This window comes from Thamnophis elegans, chromosome 15, assembly GCF_009769535.1.
Source record: "Thamnophis elegans isolate rThaEle1 chromosome 15, rThaEle1.pri, whole genome shotgun sequence".
Taxonomy (NCBI): domain Eukaryota; kingdom Metazoa; phylum Chordata; class Lepidosauria; order Squamata; family Colubridae; genus Thamnophis; species Thamnophis elegans.
In genome coordinates, this window is record NC_045555.1 from 32,743,637 (window position 1) to 32,767,053 (window position 23,417).

The 23,417-nt window shown below is 39.8% G+C and overlaps 1 protein-coding gene across 1 annotated transcript in view; it reads left to right on the forward strand.

Moving 5' to 3' along the window:
- The first annotated feature begins 312 nt into the window (after nucleotides 1-312).
- CHAT (choline O-acetyltransferase) overlaps nucleotides 313-23,417 on the forward strand; it is a 35,760-nt gene continuing 12,655 nt past the window's right edge. The window contains exons 1-9 of the mRNA XM_032232257.1: nucleotides 313-375; nucleotides 1,389-1,580; nucleotides 2,207-2,325; nucleotides 8,035-8,088; nucleotides 9,965-10,145; nucleotides 11,776-11,953; nucleotides 13,252-13,421; nucleotides 21,298-21,398; nucleotides 22,154-22,282. Coding sequence (XP_032088148.1) covers nucleotides 313-375; nucleotides 1,389-1,580; nucleotides 2,207-2,325; nucleotides 8,035-8,088; nucleotides 9,965-10,145; nucleotides 11,776-11,953; nucleotides 13,252-13,421; nucleotides 21,298-21,398; nucleotides 22,154-22,282 — 1,187 coding nt within the window. The remainder of the gene's footprint in view (nucleotides 376-1,388; nucleotides 1,581-2,206; nucleotides 2,326-8,034; nucleotides 8,089-9,964; nucleotides 10,146-11,775; nucleotides 11,954-13,251; nucleotides 13,422-21,297; nucleotides 21,399-22,153; nucleotides 22,283-23,417) is intronic.

Here is a 23,417-nt window from a genome sequence, read left to right on the forward strand (position 1 = left end):
ATGTTAAAACAAATTGGGAGGAAAAAATAGAGAATATTTTTGTCACCTGCAATATTTTAGGATTCCCCTTCTACTTTCTAGCTTCTGAACCATTGTAGCTAGAAGGCAACAAAAAGGAGACACAAGAGGGATTTGGTTCTAGATTGTAGAGAAATATTCTTCATCTGGAAAAGTCTATTTCTTAGATTTTCCTCTACAAAGGCTATAATTTATCTAGATATGTAATGCCTGATCCGAGCATTGCAATGTTAAGTTTATCTCTGCTTCCTTCAGGTTTTGCGATCCATTGAAAAGCTCTAGAGGAAACTCAAAATGCCAATCCGAGAGAAGATCACAGCAAAGAAAGAAAATGGCGCCCAAAGCCAAGATGAGATGGTGAGGGAATGGAAAGAGGCATCAGAATGGAAGTTGCATTTGGAGGGGTGGGGATGGGGGAATTTCCATTGGGGTGGAGAAGAGCTTAGATCAAGGATGTCCAACCTTGGCAACTTCAAGACTTGTGGACTTCAACTCCCAGAATTCCCCAGCTAGCATTATTGGAATGAAGTCCACATGTTTTAAAGTTGCCATGGTTGGACAACCCTGGTTTAGAGGAACAGATATCAAAGTGTTCCTCTTCATGGATGAAATGAGTGAAGCTGCCTTTAAAAATTGAACAATTCACTTCACTTGGAAAACAAATTAGAATGAATGCTCAGGTAGAAGGATTGTCAATTAAGATTAAGATTATGGATGTACTGAACAATTCTATAGATGTTTACCTAGAAATCAACTAATATCCTCCTTCCCATTTACACACGCACACACACACACACACCAAAAAGCAAAAGAAGGAAAGAAGGTAACCAAGACTTTTAGATCATCAACCATAAAGTTTCAAGGTCAAAGACAAAGGACATGAGTTCTTTCTGGACTGAAAGAAATGCTCAGGATGTCCCTTCTTCACAAATCTTCTCAAAGCATAAAAGTTTTGGCTTCAGTCGTCCCCTTCTCCTTTCATCTTCCATCTTTCCCAACTTTAGGGTCTTCTCCAGGGAATCCTCTCTTCTCATTCAGTGGCTGAAGTATTTGAGCTTCAGCTTCAGGATCTGTCCTTCCAAAGGACAGTTAAGGTTGACTTCTTTTAGGATTGACTGATTTGATTTCCTTGAAGTTCAAGGGACACTCAAAAGTCTTATCCAATGCAAGGGTTTATTATCTGTAGCAAATTACATCTTCTATGCAAGATATTTCCCAACATATAATAATATTGTACTAGAAAGAACCTGAAAGAAAATGTGTGGTAGGTTAGAATATCAAGGCAGAAGTTAAATTACAAAAAATAGTTTTGTAAAACAAAATGGCATGGGAATATTCCGTGACTAATGGCTTGGACTCTTTTTCATTAGGTACTGCCCAAGCTCCCAGTTCCCTCCCTCCAGCAAACATTAGATAGGTACCTTCAGTGCATGAAACATCTGGTGACTGAAGAACAATATAAGAAAACCAAGACTCTTGTGGAGAAGTTTGGGGCACCAGGAGGCCAGGGAGAATTCCTTCAGAAGAAGCTTCTTGAAAGACATGAACAAATGGAAAACTGGGTAAGTCTTCTGCCCTTCAACTTCAAATACGTATGTTCATCATAGAACATGTGAAAAGAGCTAGAATCACACTGGGGTCCATGCTTCTTTCCCCTTTATTCCCTCCACCAAGGAATTGGTTGAGGTGCTCGGATATCACAGAGACATTATCAGCACAGACAAATGTTTATTTACAGACTTCCTTTTTTGAAGACAATGGGAGATTAACATTGAAGGGAAAAATGACTATAGAACTGCAGTCATCAGAGAACATTAATATTAAAATCGAGTCCCAGTTTGGGTAAGGCACCAGGCTAGAAAGCAAGAGAGGGCGAGTTCTAGTCCCATGATGGTGGGACTAGTTAACTAGGAAGTGAGTTCTAGTTAACCATGAAAGCCAGATGGATGACTTTGGCCAATCACTCTCTCTTAGCCCAAACCATCTCACAGGGTGATTATTGTGGGAAAATAGGAAGAGGAAACTGTATTGGAAATATTCATCATGTTGTGTTATTTATGAAAATAATAAAGGCGGGGCACAAATAAATTTTAAACAATAGAAAGAAAAAGGCACTTATGGTAAAAGACCATGTTCTCTCTCCCTCCCTCCCTCTCTCTTTCTCTTTCTCTCTCTCCCTCTCTCTCAGGTATTGCAATACTGGCTAGATGACATGTATCTTAATAACCGATCAGCTCTTCCCATCAATTCTAGCCCAGGAATTATCTTTGCTTGCCAACAATTCCAAGAAGCAGATGATCAATTGAGGTAAAGTATCTGAAGACTCACAGAAGACCACAAAGATTCTGTTCTGGCCACATCTGTAGCACTTTATGACCAACAGCTGTCCAAATGATGCACAGGAAAGTCATAAATATATTTGTTTATTTTTATTCCAGCTCTACGGCCAATTTTGAATTTCTGTTTTGAGTCCTCCTCTTTTCTAAATGAAAGACTACTGAAATGCATGTGAATTTAACCCACCATCCACAGATTTGCATTCAAAACCCTGATGAAACCTATCCTTTACTCCATACGTAATTATTCTGTCTTAGAAAAAAAATTGAAGAACCAAAGTAGAGCTATCTAAACAAAAATGGGTTTCAGTGGCATCATCTCTAAGTTATTTCTTCATGTTTACAATCATTCTGGGCCTTTGGGTTTCTCTATGCACATCTGAACAGCAGAGTTTGGGAACTGAGGCTTCCCAATCAGGCCCATCCACCAGGAGGATGTGTCAAAAAAAGTCAAGATGGTAGCCACAACTCTCTGATTGTATCTCAACTCTTTTTCCCTGTATCCCAGTGCAACACAGGTTTTAAAAAGGACAAGGCTTCAAACTTCATGCTAAGGTTGTTCAGAAACTGACTTCTTGAAGCAACCATATTCCTAACCCTGGAAGTGTTCGCCTCCTCCTACTTACACAGAGAGTTTGAGATTGAGAGAGAGAATATGTACAGTGTTTACAACACAGGGAATATATACTGTGTTGTATATACTGTATATATGTTGGATAAACAGGCATATATGTTATAAACACAGGCTGTTTACCATATGGTCCTTTCCGCAGTCCCAAGAAGGCTCCACACCCATTTGCACTATTCAGATTACCCTGAGGGCACAGATAAATCTCCAAGTGGGCTCAACAACTCTCAGAAGGAGCGCTAACAACCTGCAAGGAATATAAATCCTTCCATCCTCTACCATTCAGTTAGAACCATCCAAAGGGCCTTCATGCCAAATTGTTCAGCAAACTTCTGTAGAGATTCTCAGTCATCCAGATCATGGTTGTCCCAAAGGTGCTTTTTTCAGGAGGCAACTGGACTTTCTTGTTTTTCTTTGAAGACATTTCGCTTCTCATCCAGGAAGCTTCTTCAGCTTTGTCAGGATAGTGGGGAATGGAAGGATTTATATTCCTTGCAGACAGCTGGTCCTTTGCATCCTTTTTAGAGAATTGTTGAGGCCACTTGGAGGTTTATCTGTGTCCTTAGAATCAAATGCAAATGACCAGCTGTCTGCAAGGAGTATAAATCCTTTCATTCCCAACCATCCTGTCAGAGCTGAAGAAGCTTCTTGGATAAGAAGCAAAACAACTTCAAAAGGAAAAAAAAAGTCCAGTTGCCTCTAGGGGGGGAAAAAAAAACACCTTTGGAACCACCATGACCTGGATGACTGAGAATCTCCATAGACAGAGAGAATATCAAATCCTCTTGTTCCAATCACTGTTTCAAGAATTGACCTCAATCGAAATGGACCCCTTCATTCATGGGACATTCATGGGTTTAACTTTCAAGTCCCCAGTGGCTCCTTCGTCTCTCTGCCTGACATCAGCCTACCAATTAAGCAAACTCTTTTTAATGCCAGCTCAGCTATAGCCCAGCCAGATTCTGGCCTGCCCCATTTAATTTTAAAAGGGTAAAGAATGTTAGGATGGCGCTTTGTGTTGCTTTAAATAAGCCTGTGTTGAAAATGGAAACAGCTTTTTCTTCCTTCACTCTCTTTTGGTTATTTTTCATATTTATTAGATAATTTATATCCCACCCCTCTGATTCATTTTCCATTGTCTGGAGACATTAGTCACAAGCAGCATCATAAAATCACAATGACATGTAAAATAAAAGCAATAAAAATAGATAAACTACAGACAGCTCCAGTAGATAAAAACAATGGAAATGAGTAGTTGTTATATGTATGAGTGTGTAAGTATACACACACACACACACACAAACACACACATTGCCCTGCTTGTCAGAACAGATAAACAAATATCAAAAACAGAGATATTATGATATTTTCCACTAATGCTATAAACTGGAGGCTAAGGATCACATTTATCAAGAAAAACATATTCATTGTGTCTGCCCTTACCTATAGATTTGGAAATTAAAATGATCTGGGAAGATAAATTGGACTGGAAATGGCTTCTGCTACTTATGGCTTATTCCCCACCACCACGTAAAACAGTCTCTCGGACCCTCCTGTCTACCAAAGGCCCATTTCTCTTTTGCTTGAGTGATGCCACTGCCAGAGGGGATTGAAGACTCCATCAAATTGCAATGTCCGAGCAACTAAAACATTTGCCTTCTGGATTGTAGCTTGCTCAGAACTGTGGAATTAAAATAGACGTGCTTTGATGAACCATTGGGGTTTTAAGCTAGCCGTTTTTAAAACCTGAAGTGGGATCCGTATGAAGCACTAATGGAAAAGAAGGTTATTTTAATAGGACACAAATGGTTCCTAGAGATTTTCATATATTATGAGTATCATTGTAGGACAATTTGGATGAACGAACAATTTAGATAGTCTTCAGATATGTAGCAGTGAATCTAGGGCTAATTTTACATGCTTTGATATTCTGAAATTACCATCTCTAAATCCAAATTCTTATATTTAATGACTGCCAATCCAAGGATTAAAATATATTCCCATGATTTTGGAACAAAATTAAGTATTCATTAATACAGTGATGCCAAGAAAACCATTATCTTGAGGTTAAGGTGGAAACTAAAATAATTATCCAGAAATACATCCCATTGTTAACTTCCAGGTAAATATAATTAGCATTGCAGTCTTAACATTATAGATTAAGCAACATGGCACAATATATAGAAGTAACATAAGAAGCTATTTTATAACTGATCTATCCAGATCAATATTAGACTACAGGGTTTCTAGGAGTTATTGACATATTTGGAAGGCAGCAAGTTGAGGAAAAGATCTTTTCTTGTTTCTTGGGGGCTACAGAGAGGATTCTCTCTCAGATCTATTGAATCTCTCCCTCTCCAAACCAATTTTGTTGTATTTAAGAACAATGACAATAAAGATTATACTTATACTTATTCTCTCTCTCTCCCTCCCTCCCTCCCTCCCTCTCCCTCTCCCCTATGCAACGTATTTTTCTGAGTATAAGACGCACCCTTTTCCCTCAAAAAAGATGCTGAAAATCTAGGTGCCTCTTATACACTGAATACAGCATTATTTTTGCCTACTGAAACCCCGCCCCCTTCACCAAAATTGCTGTGCACAGCCTTTAGGAGCTTTGCCGAGTGCTCCTGGGGGCTGGGGAGGGCAGAAATGAGCAAGAAATGACCCATTTTTGCTCAGTTTTGCCCCCCTGCCCCCAAGAACATGCCATTTGTTTGAAAAAAAAACGGGCCTGTTTTCACGAAAAACGGACCGTTTTTGGGAGCTCTACAGAGTGCAAAAACTTTTTTTTAAATTTGCCTCTTCAATACCTTGGTGTGTCTTATACCCCCAAAAATATGGTAAATTTTTCGGTATATTTTTCTAGCATATCCTGGCCATCCCTTAATTCTGTTCAATTAATAATATTGCCTATGAATTCAAATGTTGAAATAGGTACAAAATGTAATAGACAGCTTCTAATATTGTAAGAAACTTGGCTGATCCCCCAAAAAAGAAGATTGATCTTAGTATTTGGAAGAAGTAGTTGCCACATCTTATCCTATCCATGTAGCCACCTCAAATCAAGACAAAATTAAAGGAGACTTTTCATTTAAAAATTTCCAAAGTTCCTTTAAAAAAAATGTTTTTAGATATATTTGTTCTTTTTTATTACAACAAGGCTTCCCTGAATATAGGTCATATTAGATAGCATTTTCTAAAGTACAGAGGCAATTTGAAAATATTGAAATTCTGATTAAATGCCTTGATCGAGATTGTTCTGCTAATGGGATCATATGCTTCATCTCCTTTTACTTTGAGTGCAATCTAAGAATTCCAATGCTGGTGAAGTCTTGAAAGCCTCGTTTCTTATTTAGTCTGTCACGAGGCACAAGGACGACAGCTCTGCATATAACTTCCATTTCTATCTGAGTTGCATCTCAGCCTCCGCTTTTCAATTAGCCCTCCCTGAATCCCATGTATGCTGGTTAAATCATTAGATCTGCAAATGTTATTGACATGCAGAATGACATCCCTGACCAGAAGCTCTTCTTCAGAATCTTTAAAAAAAGTATTATCAGTGCTGGTTTTTCTATAAACTAAATAGCTTCATTGTGGCAGCTATTTTTTTTTTCCTGCTTTGCATCTGTTATTTGCACACATCCTGACCTGGAAAAGGCCTCAGCCTGCTGGAGTTCTATAGAGAAACCTTAAACTAGGAGGAGGAAACATAAAATGCTGTCCAGACACAATCTTGACCAGATATGAACTGCAATAAGACAATTGTAATTTAAAAATTGTTCAGAGAAAAACAGATAATGCATCCAAAATATCAGTCTGCACAGTACCATAAAGCATTAGTAGTTAAGGCTAGTCTAAATGAAAGCTGGCTTGAAACAAACAATCCATGATCTTCCCAAAGGTGCTTTTTTAGGAGATAATTGGACTTTCTTGCTTTTTCTTTTGAAGACGTTTCGCTTCTCACCCAAGAAACTTCTTCCACTCTGACAGGATGATGGGGAATGGAAGGATTTATATTCCTTGCAGACAGCTAAGTCGTTTGCATCCTTTCAGAGGGTCGTTGAAGGCTCTTGGAGGTTTATCTGTCTCCTCAGGATCACCTGAGTAGCATTCCTGGTTCCTGTGGTCTGCAATGTTTCCTCTGGAAATCCATTCCTACTCCCACACAATTCAAAGGGTCTTCATCCCAAATTGCATAGCTAAATTCTGTAGAGATTCTCAGTCATCCAGGTCATGGTTGTTCCAAAAGGTGGTTTTTCAGGAGACCTGGACTTTCTTGGGGTTTTTTTTGAAGATGTTTCACTTCTCATCCAAGAAGCTTCTTCAGCACTGACAGGGGAATGTCAGAACTGGGGAATGGAAGGATTTATATTCCATGCAGACAGCTGGTCATTTGCATCCTTTTAGAGGGTCGTTGAAGCATTTGGAGGTTTATCTATGTCCTCATGTGTCATGGGACAACCATGACCTAGATGACTGAGAATCTCTACAGCCTTTTAACCCATGATACTGTTTGCCTGTCTTCAGGAAAAAAGTAAGGCAAGATTAAAGATATTCTTTTGTAGGAAGAGTTTGTGAGGGAAAGAGAGGATTGGGAGCATTAAAATAGCTCTGTCCTGCTGCACTTTTGCTAAACCACAGGCATCTCCTGGCTGGCCCACCTCAAGGAGTAATGCAATTTGAAGAGGCTCAAGAAACTTAGTTAAGAGACTTCCTTAATATATTGTTAAAACAATGGATTTATTGAAGACCTAGGATTCAATGAAGACCTAGGTTTGAATTCACACGCCATATCAGGAATCTAACCTACTTTGCAGCACAAATTAGCCGAGAATCTCATCCATTCCTTTTCAGAGGAGATTTAAAAATGGAAGTAATAAGATCAATTAATACTGATGGACAATCTATCAAGCTGCTCCTTGATTGTCAGATGGCAAAGGACCACCATGATAATTTGGTGATGATGACGACGATGATGATGATGATGACAATGATGTGTATATAATTTTTTGCTATAGAAATCCTATAGGGCTTCTATATTTTGACTTCTAGGTTTGCGGCCAATCTCATTTCTGGAGTTCTGGATTATAAAGCTCTGCTGGACAGGTAAGCCATTTGCCTCTTACAAATAGAATTCCTTCTTAAATGAGGAACAGAAACAAAAGGGGGCTGAGATGCGTTCATGCAGCAACAAAGTCACTCTCTCAAAGTAAACCATGTTTTGGGGAGAATTGTAGATGGAATTTAGATGTACCGCTTTTAGGGGCAAGTCCCATAAATTGTAAACAATTAACAAGATTACATCTGACTTCAGTCCCAGACCCTGGAACTGCTTGGAAAGAAGGCTGAAGATTAGAAGAGCTGAAAAGCACAAAAGGTGTTTCTAGGCACAGTGTATTTTCTGGGCAGGAACAACGTTGCTAAATGACATATGATCCCAGGGCTGAAGGCCATCCTCCCATCCTCCCTTCCTTTTTTTAAGAGGATGAAGGAAATTATAGAAGACACAATTGGAAGTACAATGACATTTCAGTTGAATGGAAATAAAAGATAAATGAAAAGCAAAGAATGTTCATTTGCCCTTGTCTCCACCCATTACTCCTGGAAGGATGTTCCAGTGGTCATGTTCAAAAGCCCAAGTGTGGTCCTCTTCAGCCCTGGAAAAGCTGTGCACCCCAGAATTATAGTTTGGCATCAAAAGGCAACAATTTCCAGTTCCTTGCAGGAAGGATTTATGAAATCCTGATGTTATAACACTGAGCAGCCTAACAAAACTAGACCCGTGTGAGTGGAAATTAAGATATTGTTATGAATAGATATGATCATTTGCCAAAGCACAGAAGCTTTGTAGTCATTCCATTGAGGGCCAGTGTATGTTTATTAGCATTGCTGAACCAGACTGCACTTGTTGTGTCTTGTGTTGAGTGATCCTGTTGTGTTAGATTACACCTTAACTCAACAACACACTCCCTTCCATTCCTGCTTCAGATCTGTTCAATAAATCTTCTTCAATCCAGACTATGATAGGCTATTATCCAATTCAAATCATTCCATTCAGATCATCAATCTAAACAGTCAAAAATTTGACGAGAACTATTTGAAAATTGAATCATCTCCATAAAATAGATTTGATGTGATTTGAAAGATTGGATTGGGTTGATTTAATTTGTTGAAACAATCGGGGAAGGTCGGGGGGCAGGGGGGAGGAGACGCTTTACGTGCACGCAAAATCCTTGAATTTATTCAAATGCATCTTGAGTTATTCAACACTGGGATTCAACAGTTTGATTTGAGAGATTCTATCAAGTATTATTCTAATTGAAACTCGGGGGGGGGGGGAACCTTTGTTCCAGAGAAGGCAGTGATAGGATATTTTGCCAAACAATTCATCAATTCTGCTGTTTCCATCTAGTTTAGCATAAGGTCTTTTACAAGTGTCTCCAGAGAACATTGCTTACAAAACATTATAATTATTAATTTTTCTACTGTCCTTAGAATGAGACATTAATATGATACTATAATTCAATTTTAGCATCTCAAACTTCTCCCAAATTGTAGGCAATTAGACATCACATTGTCCTAGCAATTTTGCCTGCCCTTTAGAAAGGACTAAGTCCATCTAACATCTTCCTTGCCTCACCACCCAAAAAAAAATACAATCATCTCTGGCGGAAGGAGCTCTGCCGTGCATGGCAACACACTCATATTTTTCTGTCTGAGATTTCAAAGTTCAGCAGAGCCTTACAAGACAGGAAGAAGTAGACATTTTTGGTCATTATTGACTATTACTGTGTTTTCTCCAATGCTCATTCATGAATGGTTATATGGTTGGAACATGGACATGTTAAGAATGATGGCTTTGGCATCCATCTACCAATACTTTGTTTTTATCTCTCTTGGTTCTAGTTGATCTGATCAGATTTCTTTTCTTTCTACCCTCACCCACAGATGTTATGTTTTGTCTCTTATTCTGTCCCTCCAGCCATGCGCTCCCTGTGGATTTTGCTCGTGGACAACTGTCCGGTCACCCTCTTTGTATGAAACAATACTACGGACTCTTCTCTTCTTATCGTCTTCCAGGACTTACCAAGGACACCCTCGTGTCCCAGAAAAGCAATATTATGCCAGAACCAGATCATATCATTGTTGCTTGCAACAATCAGGTGGGGGCATCTGAATCCTACGTTGTTGTTGTTGTTTTTTAAAAAAAACTACCCTCACCCACTTTTCTTGAATTGATCAAGACCGTATGCAAATTCAGGTTATGGGAGTTTTGCCTCATTTGGGGGATCATTAGATATGTGAACTTCAGGTTCCAGCATTCACCAATCAATGCAGCCAGTGCTGAGAATTTGGGGGATTGAAGTCCATAGAGCTGGAATTTTTTAAAAATGCCTGAAAACAAAATCCATAAGTGTCAGGTCCCATATGTTTCTATTGGGACGCTGGCAGTCTGGTGGGAGGGGAGAGGATTGGAGGGATCTCTGTCTGAAGTTTCTGTTTCCTGCATCGCTGTGCTGTGGGGGGGAGGGAGTTGTTTGCACTGTTTTTAAATTTGCTGTTTGTTAAGTGGGAAGATTTAGTTCCTGCCTAGACCTCTTGCTATCACAAGCCTTTTAATAAAAGCTCCTTTTGGAACAACTGCAGTTTCAAGAGCCCTGTTTTCTTGGGAAGCTCCGGGAGGCAAGAACTTACAAACAGCTTGAGAAGAAGGAATAAAAAAAATAGTGAAAAGTTTGTTCCAAATGAATGCCTCCTTTTTCTCAGTGGACTTTTGACCATCAAAGCAAAACTGAAGATACTCTTGGTGATTGGAGTCACAATCAAGAACCTGAGGACCTCACAGACTGAGACTGAAATTGACAGATTTTCTGTGTGTTTCCTTTTTTCCCCAGAGAAAGCTACAACTTTTTCTTTTTTTGTTAGTAATTTTAAATTATATTTACCAACCAACTTTTCTCAAAGATTTTGACACATAGTGCATGAGGAAAATAAGGTAGACATTACTGTGGAGTACATTAAACAGGTGTATCTCCACAACTACAATCCTACAAGGTAAAATGTATTGTGCTAAAGTGACTAACCCATTCACCCAATGAGTCTGTGATCTAGTGAAGATTTTAGTCTGGGTCTTCTAATTCCAACTCCCCTAAACACTGGATTTTACCAGCTATTTTAAATTTCTACTCTAATTGGTTCTGTTATCCACCAAAACAAAGGGAAACAGCGCTGGCAATTTTTGACTAGTTATAATCGAAATTAGTGGAGCCGGACAGCACCATAAGACTTTTAAAAAGGGATCAAAAAGTTATTTACTTCTACTCTATATTATGGTGAATCCACATCTCAGAAGCCTCAAAATGGCAGCTGTGATCATGTGATAGGAGCCCCACCCCTTTTTATACGCTCGACATGTACAAACAAAATAAAAAAGGTGACACTTTGTATGGTTGTAGCCACCATTTTTACTTTTTTGATATCCACCACCCACACACACACCCCACTGTAAAACAACATCTTGGAATTAAAAGTCTCGCCAGTCTAGCTGGCCAATGTGTGGCACAAACATGCCTCGTTCAATTTTGCTTTGGCCCCTTCTGAATGCGTTTGTTAATGCTCAGAGGCTGGTGATGGGGAGGGGGCAGACTGTGAGTGGGCCAAGCAGGAAGGAGTTGTGAATGGCCTCCAAGAGGACATCAGCAAGGGAAGAATGGCCTTCGGGCAGCAGCCGTTGTCCCTTGATTCAAAGATGAAACCATCCTCCTCTTTTCATTCCTGATTCTTTCTCTGCAGTTTTTTGTTTTGGACGTGGTGATTAATTTCCGGCGTCTCAGTGAAGGAGACCTTTTCACTCAGTTACGGAAGATAGTTAAGATGTCGGAAAGCGAGGAAGAGAGACTGCCTCCAATTGGTCTCCTGACCTCAGATGGAAGGCTGGAGTGGGCCACCGCCAGGGCGATCCTCATGGAAGGTCAGTGAGAGCCACCTGGGAGTCCCACCCAACCCCCATCATCCAGTTCTTTGGCAGAGTTGCCCTCAACAGCGGTTGTCCCCTTTCTAGCCTTTTTCCATTTCCCTTTGCCCTGGGGACTTCTTGCACTGCCTACAGTCTAATAATAACAGTAATAACAACAACAATAGTAATAACAATAGCAATAACACTAGTAATAATAACCCAATAAGCCCGTCTTACTTATTCCTTTTAACTTGTCAAGAAGTCTGGGAATCCTACAGAGCAACACTCCAATCATTCTTAGCAGGTGGTATATTTTAATTCTCCACCACATCTGAACCCAGATTAAAATCATATCCAGGTTTAATTTTGGGGACAATATCAAAAAAGCCCAATTTCAAAGGAGCCTGCCCACCTATTATGTCTTCTTAAAAAAAAACATCCATCTAGGGCTTGTTTCCACATTACAAAAACTGAAATGAGGTTGCTGAAAGTTCTCCCCTTCTGTGGGCTCAGAGGGTCCTCCTACCCAAGTAGACCCATCTCATCCCAGACAAGAGAGATCTCTGGTCCCATCTAAAAAGACACTTCTTATTTTCATAAATTTTAATGCTCACATTTCCTATTGTGAGCCTATTGAGGTAAGGAATTTGCTCATGGAATTCTGAGAGGTGGAACAGGCTTCAAGGCTTCCTTAGGCAAAGATTAGATTACCAGTAGAAGAGAATTTCTGTAACTCAGGGTTGAACTGTGGAATCCTTGGTGGTCTCTGAGCTTGGTGACTTTCTTGCAGACATTGACCTAGTTGGGCAACATCATCAGTGCTTGGGTGTGCAAATCCCATTCCCTTTTCACATGGATGATGTCACCTAGTCAGGTAATGAAATGTGTGCAAGGAAACATCCAAGCTCAGAGAGCATCAAGGACCCCACAAAGATTAGATTGTAAGACTATCTAATATCCAGTTTTAATGATTTTATTTCAGATGTCGATCTCATAAAATGCATATGACTACACCTCCAGGCGTAAGTCCATCAAGTTACCAAAGAGATCTGGTGCTTTCCAGGTTCAGCAGATAAATTTGTAGAGGGGAGTCAATCAAAGTGCTTTGAGAGCTAATTTCCTCCCAGCCTTGAGGGGTAAAAACCCAAATGTTGTTCACCCTAAATTTCCACTGGCTTCATCCTGAAGTAACAAAATACTCGCATTCTTAGACTTCTCAGAGAATGTGTGTACAAAGCATAACAATTGCATTTCGGAGTGGAAAATCAAGGAACAGTCTGCCATTATTCTGAGAAAATAGTTTTCTACTCTAGATTCTACAAACCGAGACTCCCTTGATATGATTGAACGAAGCCTGTGCTTGGTCTGCCTTGATAGTCCAGCTGGAGAAGAGCTGAATGACACCAACAGGGCTTTGCAGCTTCTCCATGGTGGTGGCTACTCTAGAAATGGTGCCAATCGCTGGTATGATAAGTCTACGCAGGTAAGTCCCCACAACCAGCAGAGGGGAACAGCACACACACAACAATTCCTGGCTGAATGGGGGGAGCCAATGAAGATCTTCTACAGATAGTCCTTGACTTACAACAGTGTGTTTAGTTACCATTCGAAATCACACTGAAAAAAATGACTCACAACCTTTTCCCCATGTTCTTTACATTCAGATGCTTGGCAACTGGTTGATATTTATGATAGCTGTAGTGTCCTGAGGTCACGGGATCCCCTTCTGACAAGCAGGGTCAATGGGGAAGTCAAAATCACTGAACAATCCTGTTACTAACTTAACAACTGCAGTGATTCACTGAACAACAGTGGCAAGAAAGGTCATAAGAAGGGGCAAAATTCACTTAACAAATTTCTCACTTAACAACATTAAATCTGGGCCCAATTGTGGTCGGACATTGATGACTACCTGTGATCTGACTACAATGTGGGACTCTCAAAGAAAAGAGCTTTAAGAAGCCGAAAATGGATTTGGGCCCAAATCTGCCTTCTGCAGGAGGTCTGTCTTCAACAAAGCCCACCTCACTACTTCTATGACCCAACCAGACCGACTGTCTTTAAAGGTCTCCCCTTCCTTCCTTCCTTCCTTCCTTCCTTCCTTCCTTCCTTCCCAGAACAGTCTAGAAGTGATTGCTGGTTCATTGGAAGCAGATGGTTCTACAAGAGAAAATGAAGGAAACGTTGGAATTTATCCCGGGTTCTTTCTTCAACTTATCACTTGCTTCAAGTTGTCCGGCAATACATACTATATTTTTCAGAGTATAAGACGCACCTTTTTCCTAAAAGAGGATGAAAATTTGGGTGTGTCTTATACAGTGAATGTAGCCCCACCCACCCACCATCCCCCACCCTTTGGCCTCTGCCTCCCAGCAATTTACCTCCTTTCAGCAAACGGGGAAAACAGGGAAAATGGGCCTTGCAGAGGTTACAATAAGCTATAGCAATCCTGCAGCCTGAAACAGCTGATGATCAGAGGGACACTTAAACTGAAAGTGAAACTTGCTGTTTGCTCCACAAGGCAAATTGCTGGGAGGCAGAGGCAGATTTCTTTTTCTTGTGCTAATCAGGCTGTTTGCTGCAAGAAGGTAAGTCAATAACTATAAATGCCTATAGAATGTTCAAATTATTAGACTTTTTTTTTTCCACAAGTCTTTTTATTTCCATTTCATTCTATACAATCACATGTTTACTGTGCATAACCGAGGCATATAACATTGGGTAATAAACACAGCCCTCACTTTTATAGAAAATGCCCCCTACAATACAAACCCAATATACCGCCTTAGCCCACCATACACCCTCTTTCATCCCCCTCCAACTTTCATTCTTCCTTCTCTCATACCCCTCTACACCTACTTCCCCTCCCCCTCTATCTAACCCTAACCCTATCACTCCCTCTCTTAATCCATTCCCTCCCTTCCTTCTCCTCCTCCTCTCTCTCACCCTCTCCACCCTCTTCTTCTTTCACTCAGCTCCTCCCTTCAGTATACTTCTATTACCTTCCAATATATTCAGTTTGTTCTGTTTTGACACTAACATTAAAAAGCCACAGTATACAAGTGCAATCATGCTTTAAAATTTAACACATATTATATTTCCCCCCTCCCCCCTCCCCCTAGATCCCCACCTCCCTTCCCTCCCCCCGACTTCCCAAAGCCCATACATGGTATAACTTTTTGACAATCACAGTCTAAAATATCTCTACATTGAACTCAGCTTCTTGCTGTTACCCAAATTTTTAACAGTTTAAGTTATTACTGATTTTAAGCATAAGCTATCTGGAGTTTCTTAGTCCCGTATTTGCTTTGTATATAATCAATCCATTTTTTCCAGTCTCATTTATATCTCTCGTTTGAATGTTCTTTAAGATATACTGAAATTTTTGCCATTTCGGCTAAGTTTATAACCTTCAAAGTCCATTCTTGAATTGTAGGCAGGTCTTTCTTCTTCCAGTATTGCGCCACCAAGAGTCTTGCTGCCGTTATTAAGTACAGAACCAAATTAATCTCTACTGCTACAAAGTCAATACATATACCTAGTAAAAACAGCTGGGGAGTGAATTTTATCCTTTTTTTGAAGATATTTTGCAGGATCCACCAAATTTTTATCCAAAATGCCTTAACATTACGACATGTCCACCATATATGAAAATACGTAGCATCAAAAGAACCACATCTCCAACATTTAGGCTGAACATTTGGATACATAGAAGCAAGCTTTTGGGGATCTAAGTGCCATCTATAAAACATCTTATAAAATTTTTCTCTCAGATTTTGTGCTTGTGTAAATTTTACATTTCTTACCCATATTTTTTCCCATGTGTCCAGCATTATAGGTTCATTCTCTAAGAGGTTCTACCATTTCTAACTGTAAGTTTTTATAGTAAACAGCTGTTAAGCCATCTGTACCTGGTGCTTTCCCTAGCTTTAATTGTTTGATTACCTGCAGGATTTCCCCAGAGGTTATTGGTTTGTTCAACCTATACCTATGTTCTTCGCTAACTAGGGGGATTTTCTCTTTATCTAAGTATTTATTTATGTCTAAGTCCCTAATTTTGTCCCCTTTATACAACTCTGTAAAAAATTCTCGAAATCCCTTTTGGATCTCTTCCTGTTGAAACACTTCCTTCCCTCTGTAACACAATTTGGATACATTTCGAGTTTTCTTTTTTTCCTAATCTGATAAGCCAACCACCTACCGGGTTTATTTGCATTGCAGAAAGTATTATGTTTGGCATATAATAAACTGGTGGCTACCTGGTCAGAGATCAGCATATCAAATTGAGATTTTAATATGGAAATTGCTTCTTTAGTCTTTGTATCACCTGGGTTCAGTATTAATTCCTGCTCTTTCCCTTTAATTTCCTCTTCCAATTCTTTACGTTTTTGCCCTTGTTTATGTCTATGTATTTTGTTTATATTTATCAATACTCCTCTCATATAGGCTTTGCTTGCATCCCATACATATTCCATAGGTGTACCCTTATTCATGTTAAAAACAAAGTATTCAGATAACAATTTTTTACAATCATTAACATACTTTTCATATCTGAATAAATTTTCATTCAGCCTCCAAGACCTTCTTGCCTGAACTACCCTTCCCAGCTCCATCCAAACTGGGTTATGATCCGAAAGGACTCTGGCCGTAATCTTTGTCTTCTTCACCCTAGAAAGTAAATCATTAGTAATTAATATAAAATCGATCCTTGAAAAAGATTGATGTCTGTCGGAAAAGAAGGTAAAGTCATATTCTTCTGCATGCCTTTCACGCCAAACGTCTCGCAGTTCGAAGTCGTCCATCATGTCAAAAAAGGATTTGGGTAATTTAGCTCGGAATTTAGTATTCGGGCGAGATGTCTTCTTATCTCTTTTGGTGTCAATCACGCCATTCCAATCACCCAATAGTATGCACGACTTAAAGTCCCACTGTACTAATTTAGCATGGAGATTTCTATAAAATCCATCTTGTTGTTGATTAGGAGCATAAATTCCCAAAAGCAATGTCTTTTTCCCTTCTAAGATTAAATCTAATGCGATATATCTTCCAAAGGGATCTGCTTCGATTAACTCGGCTTTAATGTCTTTCCTTAAGTATACTACTATACCATTTTTTTTCCGTAGCAGAGGTCACAAAATGTTGACCAAGTTTGGGATTGAACAAATATTTTTGATCAGTTATTTTGATATGAGTTTCCTGCAAACAAATTATGTCATTCTTAGACTGTTTAAGATAATGAAATATTTTCTTTCTCTTCTGTGGAGAATTCAGTCCATTAACATTCCATGTCAAAATCTTAGTTGTCATTTTTGGTTGCCTGAAGCTTTTTTAGAGCCTCCCGCATGGCCTGTCTCACCTTTGGTCTGGCTCCTCCCACAGCTTCTGAGCTTGTTGCTGTAGCTCCTTGATCAATGGCCGATGATTGTGGAGATTGTTGCGTTGTGGCTTGTTTTTCTGTTTGTCTGGTGGTCATATGGTTGGATCTTTGTTCCTTAACCCCTTGCCCTTCCGGGAGGGGGAGATGATACGTTTTGTCTGGTGATTGTGTAGTTTGCTGTTTCTCTTGTCCTGCTCATGGTTTTTCTCCATATCCCGATGGTTCAGGGTGCCCCACTTTCAGAATCTTATGATAGAAATCTCGAGCTTTCCATACAGAGTTGAGACAATATCTTTGCTTATCAAATGTAACTATAATGCCAAACGGGGCATCCCATCTGTACTGTATCTGGCGCTTTCTGAGCTCTTCCACCAAAAAAGCATAATCTCTTCTGGCTCTTAGCATTTGAGGTGGTATCTCTTTCAAAACCATCAAACCCTGTCCGCCAATTTGAAGCTTGGTATTGTAGGACTCTTGTAATATCTTATTTCTGGATTCTCTTGTAACAAAATATATTACCACGTCTCGGGGGAGTTGCTTTTGTTTTGCCGCCCAAGAATTGACGCGAAAATTTTTATCAATCTGCCAATCAAAATTGGATCCCGGTCTTCCCACCAGACAGTCAAAGGCCTCAGAAAACATCTGCTTTAAGTTCTCCTGTCTCTCTTCGCGCAGCCCCCTAACTCTTAATGCAAGTTCCATCTGGTTATACTGTATCATAATCATTTGTTTTTCAGCATTTTCAACTTTTCGTTCCACCTCTTCGGTTTTAGATGTCAAATTAGTTTTAGCTTCATTGAGAATCTCTAAGTTATCTTCCATTCCAGAAATATATTCTGTCAGTACATTTACAATTCCCATCATATCATCATTCATTTTGGTAATCTTGGTATCAAATTTATCATATGAGACTTTTATCTCATTGCTTATCTCATTCCTTATTTCATCTCTGAACTCTCTGAGAGCTTCCAAATTCTGTTCCCTTGATTCTCTGAACATTTCCAGCAAAAATTCTTTCGTTAATACATCTCCACTGGGGGCATAGAAGGTGGGGGCTGCGACTTTGTGCCAGGTATGGGAGAGGCAGATTTAGGAAGTAATTTCGCAGGATTCGATTTGGATGCCATAATATCTTTGCTTCAAGCACTTAATCAAACCACTATGCCGAGAAGAGAAAAGAAAAAAATTTCTCCCTTTTTTGCCAAGAATTTTACGGAGGATTTCAAAAGGCTGGCATTACACCAAAACAGTTCAGCAAAACAAAACAAAAAACAGAGAAAAACCCTGTTTGGAATGTCTCTGTGTCAACAAAGAGCCTTTGAGAACTTTTAATTAGATAAGGGAGAGTCTTCAAAGGAATAAGGCTAATTAGATCGTGAAAGGCTGCCAAAATATACCATCATTGCAAATACAAAAGCTGGAGAATCGCCATCTTGAAAATAAATACACAAAAGAAACTTTTTAACACTGAAGCTTGAGTTTTCCTAAAAAAAACAAACGTAAAGTTCACAAATATGAGCTCTGCTTGTATTAATTTCATTAAAAAAATATATAATTTCAATAATTTGTCCTAAGAGGCGGTTCTTCGCCTTGTGCCGTTAATACAGCAGAGAAATCTGGCCGGAGATGACTCAGCTTAAAAAAAAAAAAAACCCTCGTTTGCAGCAGAAAAAAAAGCTGCAAACTGCAAGGAAAAGTTCTTACCAGCTGAGCCGCTCACTGCAATCTTCTTGCCTGAAGTTTGAGTTATCTAAAGGATGTTTAATTAGATAACGGACCAGAAATCTGGGAGCGGCTCAATTAAGCCGCTGCCGACGGCCACGTCCCTCCCCGGAAGTCTAGACTTATTTTTTAAAGACTGCTTTATTATTGTTCTAGACTTAACAAAATGAAGAAATTTTTTAAAATAAATGCTTGATCTGAAAAGACCCAGTGCTATTGTATCTTCTTTTAAACAGCAGAGAATAATGTATACTTCCAGAAAGCCACATCAATTTTAACAGCATCTGTACAAGTATAGTCTGAAATGTAACATCACAAACAGTGTATATCTTCTGTACTATTTGCTGTTTGTTGCAAGGAGGCAAATTGCTGGGAGGCCGAAGCAGATCCCCCCCCCCTTTTTTTCCTCCCCAAAAGCTAGGTGTGTTTTATACTTCGGAGCTTCTTATAATCTGAAAAATATGGTAATTGTGAAGTCTATTTTCCCATTCTCTCACATCTTCACTTTCACATGGAATAGCAGAATAACAGAATCAGAAGGTACCTTGGAGGCATGGACGTGCAGTCAGGGGAGGCAGAGCCTCACCACTCTCATCATGAAAAAAAAAATGTAAAAGGAAAAAGGCTGAGGTAGTTGCTGCCAGAGTCACAGTGGATAACTTTGCTTAGTGCTTAACTGTGTAAAAAAAGCCTCTTAAAAAGTGCCCTCTACAGGGGGTGGCAGGAGAACGAGGTGCCTCATTTAGCCTGACTTTATGATCACTCGAGCAGAGCTAAGCAAGGGTTAAAAACCGAAAAATTCCTTATGTAGATGTGGCACGTCGTCCTCCTGCCTCCTGTAGAGGGCATTTTTTAGAGGCTCGGGGAGCAACTAGCTCAGTCTGACCTCAGAGCCCATGCCTTTTTCTTTTTACATTTTTTTTCTTTTCATGATGGCAGGCAAGAGCAGAGTTAAAATCCTCTCTGAAACAGCTGGAAAAGGTGCGTGTGTGGGGAGGGGGGAGGAATTCAAAAAGTTTGATTGCATGCAGAGCAACGTTGCCTTTTCAAACACACACACACACACACACACAGCTGGATAAAAATATATAAGCCCAGCTTCACTGATTACAAGTTTGAAAAGGCAACATGGCTCCACCTGCAATCAAAGGCTCGGATCGGAAGGCAACAGGGGAATTGCGGGGGAGAGTATGGCAGAGGAGCTGCTTTCAAGCCATTGGAAAATATATCCAATCCAACTTCTGTGTTTGTGTTTGTTTGAGAGTGAGTGTGTGAGAAAGGGATTCAACTTCTCTCTGTGTGTGTATCTGTTTGAGAGAGGAGGGAGGGAGGGAGAGAGGGAGGAAGGAGGGGGAGGGAGAAGAAAAAGAATGAAGGAAGGAGAAAAAATGCTGTCGCTTTAAATCAGAACTGAGCATGCCTGGCTGTGGAATTCTGGGAGTTGAAGTCCACAAGTCTAAAAAAATTGAAACCTCTGTGTCAATGCCTCACCTGCCATAAACCTCACCGCACGTCACTGCTTGGAGGTCTTCTAGTCCAACCCCCGGCTCAAGCAGGAGATCTATACCATTCTGTACAAGTGTCTGTCCAACCTTTTCTTAAAAACTTCCAGTTATAAACTTTCAGTGCCAACTTCTGGAGGGAAGTTCCACTGGTTAATTGTCCTCACTATTAGGAAGTTTCTCCTTATTTCTAGGTTGCTTCTCTCCTCGATTAGTTTTCATCCATTGCTTCTTGTCCTGTCTTCAGGGGCTTTGGAGAATATAGGTTGACCACCTCTTCTTTGGCTCCTCAAATGATATAGGCTCTTCTGCTTAAGCAGGGGATTAGACTACAGATCTTCCACCTCTATTATTCTGTGTGGAAGTGAAAATAAGAAAGAACACTTGGAAAGGAGTAGAATGACTTCCTATTGAATATCTTCATGACCATCATTCACTCCATTGTTGTTGTTTTTAAAAAACCTATGACATGTTTATGCTTTTACACTTCCTTTCAATTTTCTCCTATGTGCTTTTTGATATTTCACATCATCCAACTATGTCAAGTTTAAGACCTTTGGATATTGTTACACTGAGAAATTTAAAATTGTTTCTGTGATATTTGGCCAATGCATAAAACAAACCCAGCCTCCAGTTCTAATACTGGCTGGTCTATTTCTCTAACTGATATCTTAAAGGCAAAATGTACTGCATTCTTTTGAACTCAAGAGTTACTAAATCCATATTTCACTTCTGCCTAATTTAATGTCCCTGCTTAGTTTGTCGTAGGACGAGATGGAATCTGTGGAACAGTGTGTGAACACTCTCCATTTGATGGGATCATTCTTGTGCAGTGCATCGAACACTTGCTGAAGCACATGTAAGTTACCTTCAGCTGCTCTAAGAAACCATCTGCCTTTTCACTTCAACGTGTGCATTGCATGTTTTCCAGTGACATTCAGATTTCAGAAATAACTTGAAGCCAACTCCACTTAACGGAATGTCTTCCTATTATTCATTACTTCCTTTTGTAAGGCCATGCAGAAATCTAGACATGATGGACACCTTCATATTTGGCCAAATCTTGGAAGGAAACACTTATTGATGGCATTTTCTCCTCTTGGAGAAAAGCAGTGGGATAGAATGAGTAATGTGTAAATTCTGTTGCACTTTCTAGAAAAGGAGACAATCCCAAATTTAAGGCCATTGACTCAAAGGAAAAAATAGGGGATGGTGGGGAGGAAGTTTAGTTCAGGTTGGACTTAGCTCCTAGAGACTTCGTGGATGTAACCATGTTGGTTTCTTTTGTCAGTGAACCAGATAAAAGGCCACCAAGGAATCTAAGGATTGTAAGGTAGATTGAGAAGAACACAAAAAGAAGCTATTGCCACAAAAGACAATGGCTTCCATATTTTTGAGGGTGAGATTCATCCTACACAGACACCAAGAACCAAGCTCAACCTCTTATTTCAGACAGAAAAAAAAATATTTCCTGTAATTTGTCAAAGTAGTTCTGACTCAGAAGCCATAATATATGGGGAGACTTTCCCTGAGTTGATTTAGAAAGGCAGGTCACAAAATTAATGAATCAACCAACCAACCAACCACTGGACTCCTCTACTTCTCTATGAACAGGAAAGAAGGAGCAAAGAAACTGGTCAGAGCAGATTCCGTGAGTGAGCTTCCTGCTCCAAGGAGGCTGCGGTGGAAATGTTCTCCAGAAATTCAGAGTCACTTGGCTTCTTCTGCGGAAAAATTGGAAAGGTACAAGGAGTTTCCTGGTGGTTCAACGTCATGCAGAGATATGAGGGCTGCGGGTTTTCAAGGATTAATCTGAGGAGCACAATAAATAGACAGGGGGTTCATTGACTGATCGGGGGGAGTTACTGGTGGAGTAAAGAGCAAAAAGCAGAGTTGTTGCTGGTGAAAGAAAGTGCAGAAAAACATGTTATATATGATTAAGGATATCCTGCCTTCCTGCCTTTCTCTCATCCATTTGCCTGTTTCCTTCTTTTCCTTCTTTCCTTCCTTCCTTTTCTTTTCATCTGTAGTCATAATTCTATATTTTGTAACTCTGTATTAGCAAATGTAAGATAGGCAGTACAGGAAAAACTATTTTTGTGGTGACGTCTCATCAGAAAATTCGCTTCCTCAAGAGGCATCGTGGTTTCATCGAAAGCTTATCCTTTTAAAACATCTGTTCTCTCTGGCACGTCCCTAAAAGGAAAAGCTCTTTTCTGCTGTTGGATATTTCCCTTACATTTTCTTTTCCATTCGCTTATTTTACAATTCCTATTTTGCTTTTGCATTAGAAGCACCTTGAGAAAAATCCCAGCCTTGAAAAATGGCAAAGAAATATATTAAATGCCAGGGCTGTGCACAACCTTTGAAGTAAGTCAAATGCCCCTCAGAAAGCTCTGTTAAATATATAAATATCTGGGAAAACATCCATGCAAAGGAGCAGGGTTGAGTCCCTGCAGGATTCAGCCCCGTCCTCCACCACAGCGGTGTCCTGTGTATTATTGTCAGTGTGTTCCTGTTGCATTAATCATAACTCCAAACAAGAGGGGAAATAAACTAGATGTTAGTCTTTGCATTTTATGTAAACTTTTACCCTTTGTGGGCGCACAAGGTGTTCTCTAATTAGTCTGAGGAATACATCTAGAGCTCCAGCGACCTTTGCCATGGGAGTAAAAGGAACTAATTTGAATCCTAGAGCAGCCCATTTGAATTCAAGCCATAGCTCTTTGCATATGCTTGTGCTTCTGGTTGTAAACCTGTTTCTCCTGAACTGCTTATTCCAGGGTTCAGAGGAGATGTAGAGCTGCTTCAATTACACTGAACAATTCATCAGATGTCTGGGAACTGAGTTTAATGCTTGAACTTCAAGCTTTTTATG